Consider the following 11,011-nt stretch of genomic DNA (forward strand, 5'->3'; position numbering starts at 1 on the left):
TCTCCTCCTGTGGTGTTTGAAACATTTCTCCTTCATAAGCTTATTATAGATGGGAACATCCTTAATAGCTTGGAGGATGGGTATTTTAACACATATGTTCTTCAATTCTCCCAGAAGTTTAGTCTCTTATGGGGTGTGCTGGTTAGGATGGATCAATCTATCGGGGAAAGGAGGTGGATTCACTTGAGGGGTACTTTCTTCCTTTTCCTATTCAATTTCTTCAGGTGGAGATGGAGGTTTCTTATCTGGAAGCACTCTTCCAGACCTAAGGTTCATTTCTTGAATCTCCACAGGATAGGCAGGGTATGATGTCTCTCTAATGTAGACCTATTGTGCTTGCATGTTATTCAGGCTCAAATTGGGTTGAGCAGGCATCTGAGGTTGCTTGGGTGGAGAAGGATGAGTTATTTGTGGTTGAGGTGGAGGTGGAAGTAGTAAAGTAGGAGGATGGTTGAGTTGAGGCCTACAACCTTGTGACGGGTTATTCCATTGAGGAGGTTGAAAAGCATATGGTTGAAATGGTTGATTGACAAGTTGGGGAGGATATTGAGGAGAATAAGGCCAATAAGGAGGTGTGGACCATGATGGATGAGTGGAAGAGTACCAAGGTGGCAAGGGTGCATTCTGGTTGGGATGGTAATAAGAGTAAGATGCACCTTGCATGCCCTGCTGGTATGGATGAGGTCCTTGAGGCCTCCTTTGATTTATAAAGCAGAGTTCCTCAACCCCACCTTATACCCCTTGGTATAAAACTTTTAAACCAGGAAAATAAGGACATTTATCTGTTCCATGTTTTTCCTCACAGATTTAGCATACCTCTATGACATTTAATAAACATTCATTTCTGGGATGCCTTCTAGTGAATTTAGGACAGAAAATAGCTAGGGCTCTCTCTAATTCCTCTTGTCTTCTCTGGATCTGCATGATATCCATTTGCAAAGAAAAGGTATGAAAATTTTCATTTTAAAGTCCTCCAACATGTTCCCAATCTCATTTTCGATGGATTTCGTGGAAGGAGAGGAACTGACCAAGCCTTGACTAGCCCTACCCTTCTTCCTAGCAGCCTTAGAGTGATTTTTGAACACTATTGTGGTGTCATCATAGTATAACTAATAGATTATCCCCTAGAAAACATGTTAAGGGTTTCCAACACGTCCTCCCTGATCCCTTTGAGAAGGACTAGCTTGAGTGAGTTAGGATCAAGGATGTATTTGGCCCTCTTGTAACTGAGTTGAAATCTCTCCTCATAGTCCTCTAGGGATTCATCAAGTCTAAGAATCATTCTAAATATTTTTTCCTTGGTTGCTTTGGACCTTTAGTTGTCCCTATTCTTGTTATTAAAGGCTTGTTGCATTTGAGCCTAGGTAGTGATGCTATCCCCAGGCAGACCCATTAAATAACGCAAGGCTGCATCCTTAAGGGTAGAGTGGAATTACTTCATCTTCTGGTCATTGGAGGCATAGTCATAAGTCTTGCAGGCAACAAAAAATTGAAACATAAAAGTATCAAGATCATCAGAGGTTAAGCCATGGATGTGTGGAAGGGCAGTAGGGCTTATATTCTTTATTCTAGCCTCTCCATTAGTCTCTCTAATAGGGAAAACCTCATTCTTCCTATTTTCAGCCATGGTTTGTGTAGGTGAAATGGGTTCTTCTTCTTCCCTAATAGGTTCTTCAAAGATCTCGAGTTTCTCACCTAAAGGGTCCTCTAACTCCCCTGTAGTCAGAGGGGGAAGATGATAGTCACAGAAGAAGAGTGAAGGTTGACTATTTGAGGGTGTGGGGTGTTTGGTAAGAATTTTTCTTTAGTATCTCTATTCCTATGAGGCATGGAAGAATTTTTTTTCTTCTTTTATGTGATTTTTTCAAAAATGAATGCAAAAAAGAAAATAATGCTTAAGAAGGAATAACATCTACCTACACACCTCCTCGACAATGATGCCAAAAAGTGGTGAGCCCTCGTATTGCACCAAGAGTGTTGTAACTCCCAAGGGATCCTCAACTCTATTTATCAACTGAGGGTTCGTACAGAATTTGAGGTGACAATGTTATATACATAGTAGATGGGATTCTACTCATGCCACCCTCAACTAGGACATTTGATCAATATTGCTCCAAGACCATTCTTTCTATTGAATTAGAAGGAAACTAACTAATGAAGGTGAAATTCATAAGCTAGCTCTAATGACAAAAAGGAAAATTCCTTTTAAACCTCAACTTGTAAATGTTATTAACTTGTAAATGCTACTGGATCAATTCATGAAAAGACAAGAGATACACTACTTGCAGGAAGGGAACTAAATTATCTTGAAATCAACCATCTAGCTACAAAATATTCTTGCAGATAGGAAAACAATTTACCAAATAATAATTCCAGATTCCATGCATATTTTTAATAAGATTTTTAAGATTTTAATACTTAGAAAAAAAAAAATAATAATATTTTTTAAATAATATAAAACTAATCAAAATTATTACATTTTTAAATAACATAAAACTAGTCAACATGGAAAACAAAAGCTCATAGCTCATATCTTCACATGTTGAAGATTCAAATTGGTTTGCTTTGAAGCATTGCTTTATAGGATCTTTCACATGCCCTAAAAAGATAGATTCAAAGTGATATTAAAGTTCAATCCAGTAGTATTTTATTTTGTAATATTATAATTTTTTAATGTAAAATTTTATTTTTATAAAAAAATTATTAAATTTTGATATAAATTTAAATATATATATATATATATATATATATATATGTTTGTGTGTGTCAAAATAGTGTATTGAATATTGAAGGAATTACATATCGTTTTTAAACACATTATGATTTTTTTTTAATTATATGTGTTATCTCTTAAGTCACATGTTTAAATTAGTAGAGTATGTACACTTCCATTTATTTTAAAAGTCAAATCATTATGGAATTTGAGATTTCTTGTCTCACAAGCAAAAGGGTCTTATACACTAGGACTATAGTGTATACACTTCCACAAACTTTAGCAATCAAATCATTGTACAATAAAAAATCTCTTTCCCACCAATATAGGCATTTCATAAGCTAATTTGATCTATAACTTCATCATAACCTTAAAATTAAATAATTATTAATAATAATCATATAATAAAATAAAATAAAATAAAAATTCATAATAAATTTATTCTTTTAATTTATATATATGTTAATATATAATTATTTTATCTTAAATATTTTGTTTTATATATATAATTATAATTATAAATGAAATAAATTATACATTTTTTTAATATTGGATTCTAAACAAATCTGTTTTTAAAAATAATAAAATTATGTAAGTGGATAGAAATAAATGGCTGGGAATCTTTTAAAAAATATTTAGATTTTACAAATTTTTTTACAATTTTAATGACAATATTTTAAATATGTGAATAAATAGTCTTTCATCCCACCCTAAAATTAACCTTAATCTAAACTAAACCTCACTTAGTATGTAAAAAAAATAAATTGATAATTATGATCAGAGTACACAATAGAAATGAATGGGTTTGAATGATGAGAACACGTAGGACAAACCGATTACTAAAAAGTTTTACATGAAGATATTCTTTACAAATACCGCGGAATAATTTGAATCAAGATAGGGATTCCAGGCTTCGCGTTATAATTTTAAAACCTTCGCATTATTTATTTATTAAAGGAGCGATAAGCCACGTACGAAAACGGAAAACGGCAAAAGAAATAACCGTTTCTTCTCACCAAAGATTAGGGGGAGGACCATGAAATTGTAACCTACAAAAATCATTGTCAATTGCTTGCACCGAGGTTAACACAATCATATAACCTTGAACTTAATTAAAACGCCTAAATTTATTACTATGAAACGTAATAATCTCAATAAAATTCCTTACGTGTCACTTCATACGTTTGTACTCTCTTCAAAATACGCATTAAATATTGCAAGGTGTATGACGTGGCTTAAATGTTTATTAATTTTTTCTATGAACTAATTAAATATTGCAAGGTGTATGAGGTGGGTTAAATGTCTATTAATTTTTTCTATGAACTAATTGAAATAAAGATATTAATAGTTCAATTCGAGATTTCAAAATATTATTGGTAAATATGTGAATCAATGTCAAAGTCTAATTTGAACCCTAAATAGATTGAATCCGAAAATTGTCATTCGCTAACTTATTTAAAAATAATTTCAGTGGTAGTTAAACAACGCGGAATTGATATGATTTAATAATGGTACACATATCGAAAAGCAACATGAATTTAATTTATTGAACGTTACCTTTTTGAAAAGGTGTAGCCTCCTCCATCAAAGGAACATACAAAACAAAATCGATGCAAGAAAAGCATTATCCTAGTCGGTAGAAATCAACCGGCAATGTGAGGCCCCACAAGACATATAACATGTCTATAACACACACTCACTCACATGTTTACAAAGTTCTTTTCCATCGACTATTTCCTCATTAATTCAATTCTCCATTCCTTCCTCACTTTCTATAAAATATTTCCTACAACTCTCTTGTACTTTTATGGTAAGTACATTGGTAGAAGGTTTGCCCTTTCCAAATTTTGTATTAAAATAATTGAAAGGTGATTATTTAAAAAATAATAAATAAATGAAAAATTAAATGATTGGGAAAGAATAAATGAAAAAATAAATGGTTTATTTAAGTTATAGCACAAATTAAATTAAAAAATTGAACTATAAAAAAATGTTTATAAAAATAATAAAAATAGTGTAATAATATTAATTAATTTAATTTCGGGCGTGGAGTATGTGTTAAAATTGTTTTTGGTAAGAGTTCATCTTTCTTAGGTGTAATGGAATAGATTAATGGCATAAGACCTGAAAGCATCTCTTAAGAGTGAAAGCTTGCCCTCTTACAAACCACCATTAAGTAATTCTAGGTGGTGTGGTTTTCCTTGAATAACAATGATGAGTCATCCTACATTCCCGCATAGCCAATGATCACTGTCCCATTATTGGTTTGACAATTGAATTATGCTAGATTTTCACACTATTTAAAAATAACTTATTTAATTTAAAGAAGAGAAATGTATTATACATATTAAAGGAATACAAAATACTAAATGCATTATACAAGCTAAACTTAAAAGAAATATAAAAATGAATATAACATCTGTGGAGATGACCAAGTATAACTGACACATAAATGAATCATTTAAGAGAAATACACCATAAACATGGATAAGGAAAATATGAAAGAAACATTAATAAGAAGGCATTTGTGTTGAGATGAGCATAGAAAAAGTATAGAAATAGACAATGAATCATATATTAATGAAAGAGAAATGGTATAAAGATATAGACCATGCTAACCTAAAGAGAATGTGAAAAAAGATAATTATAAATATGTAAGGATATGAATTAATAAAAGTAAGTGTTGAAGCAAATAAGTAGATGTATAAAGTGTGCTAGAAAGATGGACAAGCCAAATTCAAAAAATTGTGAGCTTGAAATTAATTAATAATAATTAACTAATTAAAAAAATTCATTAATACAATACAAATATTCACATATAAGAGAAATTTTCTATATAAAAATGGATAAGATAAGCTAAAAAAAATAAAAATAAGAGAAATTTTCTATATAAAAATGGATAAGATAAGCTAAAAAAAATAAAAATAAGATAAATAGAAATGGTAAACAATTATAAATATAAAAAATTAATCATACCTATATAAAAAATAAGATCACTATATATATAAACAAATTCATGTGAATTTGGAAGAGAACATAAAGATGAACAAGGAAGAGCAAATAAATAAAGATGAACAAGGAAGAGCAAATAAAAAACAAATAGTAGGTCAAACTCATGGAAAAGCAAATGATAAACTAATAGTGGGTTAAATTCATATAAGGGAAGTGGACCAAAAATAGGGGCAACATTATGAACTTGAAAGGGATTTGAATAAGAAGATGGGGCATATAATTTTTAGAGTGGAAATAAATAGTGGATTAATATTATAAAATAAAAAAAGATGTATTAGAAATTTGGATAAAATAGAAGAATATTGAATTAATAAAGATGGATCAAGAAAAAGCCAGTTTTTGAAATAAATAATGGATTGATTCTCTAAAGGAAAAAAATGCATTATAACATAGACCAAATGCCAATACTAAGATAAGATAAGAAATGTGTAGATGACTAAAAAACAAAAAAATACAATTTAAAGCAATAACCTAAAGTATGTATTAGAGAGTTTGGTTAAAAAGAAACAAGGTAATGAAAACAAAAAAAATGTTAAAACATGCCAAATAAAGTATAAAGAGATAATGACCAAGTATAAAGAGATAATGACCCAAGGAAGTATATATATATATATATATATATATATAAAACAATTTGCATCAACATATTACACATATGTATAAGAATAAAAAACTTTACATCCTAATAGAAATTTACTGTATTTTTATTAATTTATTAAAAATTAAAAATAATAAAATCATTTTAGCTATATAGATTAAAGGGTTTATAAATGTTACTAAACATCAATCTATAATAATCATCAAAACATATATCTTATCTTACTAAAAAAACAAACATAAAAACTAACTAACTTATAATTTTATTTTAAATTATTATACAATTTGAGTGGGCTTAATGGTTAAGAGCATGTGTTTCCTCCTAAGAGGGTACAGGTTCAAAACTAGAGGGGGATAGAGTATGTATGTCTTCCTAAAAAAATTAATATGTAAGTTAAACATGTATATACACATTTGAAAAAACATGGAACAAAATTAGTAACCATGAAGATGTACCCATACTTTATCATGGAGATTCTTAATATATAAATAAGCTTTGTTACAATACTATGCGTCAATATAATGACTTCTCAATACCACATACTAAAAAAACCATAACTCACTTCAAAAGAAAATTGTTTATATGACATATTTTTTAGTTAATCAATATAATTAAAAAGACATAATTACTTTTAAGATAATTTTCAACTTTTGATTTCTATATACTATAATAAATATTCTATAATTTGTGGAGAGTAAAATTCTTACTATCCATTTAATAATCATTGATAATTAAAATAAAATTTAAAAAATCTTATTCCATAAATAAACACACCTATTAACATAATTATTTTAAAACTATATAAATTCACATAGAAGATATACTTATATAATTTTTAAAATATAACCTTTTATAATTAGACATTTAAAATATTAAAAATTAAAAAAATTAAAATAAAATTATACTTATATGAATTTTAATCATATATTTTAATTTTAATTATTCATTGTATATATGAATAATCATTTTTAATTAGGAGTTACTCTTTGGATGGGCAGTTTGAAAGATACAAATGGATGGGAAAACTATAAGCTAATTATGAATATATATATATATATAAAAGAAATTTTATGAAATTTGGAAAAAATTAATTAAAAATTTTCAACAATTATGTAGATAACAAAATCTAGGTTTAAATTTCACCCCGTGTAAAACCACCAAAATTGGTGAATTCTCGTTTGGTCAGATTCCTTTGGTACAGTATCAAACTGCTGAGACTGAGACCGTTGCGCCATGAACGGCTAGCTTGTAAGGATGAAGGATGTAATCTATGAATGCGAATTGATGAGCAGCCCAATCCATGGCCAAAACGTGAATACAATTAACACCGACTTTTGTTTGAGCGGTCAAGTTTTTCAAATCACAAACTGACTCAAAATTTGAAAAACTTTCAGAAGCCTCGATCAATTATATCAGATAAGATGGGGGAAGGGCCCGCCTCTGTTCGAAGAACGGTTGCACGTTCATCATCAATTTCCATGCAATTGTTGTCCCTCCACTGACAAACATCTCTGACAGAACGCAGCCTCTGGATTAACACCCAGAACCCAGAGCATGTGCCTGTCATCTTCATTCCATTTTCCATTATTCTATATATACAGTCTTCGGTTCAGTTCAGACAGTTAAAGCTGAGCCTCAGCAATTCTCGAAGCCGTTCTTGAGCCCCGAAAGCCAAAGCCAAAGTCTTTTGTTTATTTCAAAGTCTGAGAATGAAGGTCCGGTATGGATCCTGTATCGTATTATTGTTCTTCATCAGTTGTGTTTACTCTGCAGACGAAGATGTCGAAATGGATGGAAAGTGCGTGGAAGCAGATCTGGCGGCCCTGGTGAGCTTTAAATTTCACATCGTCGAAGACAAATCAGAGATCTTTAATTCATGGAGCGGTAACCATTGCTGCGCTGGCTGGGAAGGCGTAGAATGCGATTTCCAGAACGGGCGCGTCGTGAAGCTGGAGTTACAGAACCACGAATCGAGTAACGACACTATGTACATGCGTGGAACTCTGTCTCCTTCCCTGGGAAACCTCGCTTTCCTCCAAGTCCTGGTAATCAATGGATTCAAGGAGATCGAGGGATCGATTCCCGCCACGATCGGAAATCTTTCACATCTCAAGCAGCTTTATCTCGAGAACAATAAGCTCTCCGGCCTAATTCCTCCGTCCATCGGAAAATTATCGCTGCTCGAGACGCTTTCCCTCAACGGCAACCGTCTCAGCGGCCGAATTCCGGATTCCATGGGCAATCTGCAGCGCTTAATACAGCTCAATCTCGCCAAAAATCGCTTGTCAGGCACCATTCCGCCGTCGATAAAGAATCTCGGCAGCTTGCTGTTCTTGGATTTGAGTGATAATCTTCTTTCCGGTCCCGTCCCGGCATTCTTAGGCTCGTTCAGAAATATATCATTTCTTGACCTGTCAACCAATGCTTTAACGGGCGCTATACCGGCCGCACTGGGAAATCTTTCTAGTGTCTTAGAGCTTTCCCTGGCAAGAAACCAGCTAACTGGCCCAGTTCCTTCATCGCTTGGACGTTTAAGTTCCCTCAGCAGTTTATCACTGAACGACAATTTCCTCCAAGGTACGATTCCCGAAGCTCTCTCTAACATCTCAAAGCTTTGGTACCTGAATCTTTCAAGAAACCTGTTCTCTGATCCCCTCCCGCCTTCTCTGGCAAATGCCTCGGCTCTCCTGAGCCTCGATCTTTCCTATAATAAGCTGAATCTTGGGCGCATTCCCGACTGGATTACGCGCAAAGAAATGTCCGACGTGCATTTGGCGGGCTGCGGTATCAGTGGGCGTCTGAGCGACTGGAAACCTACGGCGACCTCCATGTATTCTTCTATCGATTTCTCTGATAATAACCTAACCGGAGAAATAGGGGATATTTTCAAGAACATGTCTCAGCTAGAAAAAATCTTTCTGTCCAACAACTATCTGAAATCGAATCTCTCAGAGGCTTCGTTTCCGGAATTGATCGGCACGGTTGATCTGCACTCAAATCAGCTTTACGGATCCATTAAAAACATCTTGTACGATATCTCTGGTGCCTGTTCTTCCCCCGGCGGATGTCTTGATTTCTTGGATTTGTCCAACAATTTGATCTCCGGCAGCATTCCAGAACTTGACGGAGAAAGAAGGGTGAAATGGATGGATCTGTCCAATAATATGCTCACCGGGAGCATTCCGGCTTCCATCTCGATGCTTACCTCTGTGAAGCATCTGGACATATCCAAAAATCATTTAGGCGGCAAGTTGCCCCAGAGCTTAGGCCAGTTATCTGAACTGACATGGTTGGATTTGTCAAGAAATGGTTTCAGTGGAGGGCTCCCTGCAGAGATGTTGGGTTTGAAAAAATTGCAGCATGTAAATTTCAGATATAATCATTTGTGTGGTGAAATTCCTCAAGGGAAACCACTGAATATTTTTCCTGCTGCTGCATTTGCTCAGAACGACTGTCTCTGCGGATCGCCTCTTCCTCTGTGCAGGAAAGGGTGAACAAGTTCAGATCAGTTTCATGTTCATTTTGTTTGTCAGTTTTAGTGTCATAATTATTTATTTATTAAGACTCTGTTCTGCCTTAACTGTTTTTGTTTCTGGTCATTTAAAAATGTCTGATATTTCACAATCAAATCTGTCCATATCTAAGAGCCGATGAATCGAATCAAGAAACTGTCCACTGGATAAACCTCGGGAACATCTTGAGGTCAATAAAATTGCAGAGATCAATTACAACAACAAGAACTAATAAAAGTCGACATCGATCGATTCTTGTGATGTGAGGAATTTATGAAATTTCCATTAATTCTGTCAAGTATCAGGTAAAGACATTCTGTTAAAGTCTAGGAGTACATGTTCTGGAAAAAGAAGCTGTATTTGCATCCAGACAAATTCTATTAAAGTCAAGCAGTACCAAGTCATTTCATTAAAAAGGAAGATTCAATGCATCCATAACCCTTGGATTTAAATCAAAAGAACAGAAACCTTGAAGATTTAAAAGACAAGTCACTGTCACAAACTTTTGATTATGCCTCCAATAAAGCAACAAAGGTGGATTATATGAGTGATAAAATGCACTCAATTTTATAACTTTATAATAATCATTTTATTAAATTGGAATTAATGACTCATTATTTACATATAAAAATTATAAATTTTATTTTCTGGTATTTTAAAAATTAAATTTAAATTCATCAAATATAAATATCTTGTTTTTTTTTCCGCAGGTGGCAAAACCTATCAAACTCAGGTGTCAACAGTGAAGACAACCATCTCTGGCTGCTATCCGCGAATGTCGATTTGACTCATCACCGTTATCAAGGAAAACCACGCCACCTGGGTTACCTGTAATAACCCGCTGGTGGTCCGTATGGGAGCAGGCTTTCACTCCTGCCAGATGCCTCTGGGTCTTGGGCCGTTAACCTGTTTCCTTACGTCCGAGGAAGACGAGCTCTTAGCCAAGCAGAAGCAGTGTTACGGCATACTCGAGGCCGTAAATATCTTGTTATCTTAATATGAGAAAAAAATATCTAGACATTATATAAATATCTTGTTATCTTAATCTGAGAAAAAATATCTAGACATTATTCAGGGTAACAATTAAACTTTGAACTTTGGGTTTCTCATTTTCTAAAACTCATATTATTTTAACAAGGCTCATATTACTTCAATCACTAATTAAATTACTTCACA

The 11,011-nt window shown here is 33.0% G+C and overlaps 1 protein-coding gene across 1 annotated transcript; it reads left to right on the top strand.

Annotated features, from left to right (window-relative positions):
- Window positions 1-7,702: 7,702 nt before the first annotated feature.
- Window positions 7,703-9,903, top strand: LOC149150853 (uncharacterized). The gene has a single exon (XM_089439872.1). The coding sequence runs from the start codon at window positions 8,033-8,035 to the stop codon at window positions 9,815-9,817; it is 1,785 nt and encodes a 594-aa protein (XP_089295998.1). The 5' UTR covers window positions 7,703-8,032; the 3' UTR covers window positions 9,818-9,903.
- The last annotated feature ends 1,108 nt before the right edge of the window (window positions 9,904-11,011 follow it).

Source organism: Pinus tabuliformis, chromosome 9 (assembly GCF_031772625.1).
Source record: "Pinus tabuliformis cultivar Carrire ecotype Pingquan chromosome 9, CPIR1, whole genome shotgun sequence".
Taxonomy (NCBI): domain Eukaryota; kingdom Viridiplantae; phylum Streptophyta; class Pinopsida; order Pinales; family Pinaceae; genus Pinus; species Pinus tabuliformis.

Excerpts from the sequence above, each read along its gene's own strand:
- LOC149150853 (XM_089439872.1), top strand. The coding sequence starts at position 8,033 with ATGAAGGTCCGGTATGGATCCTGTATCGTATTATTGTTCTTCATCAGT.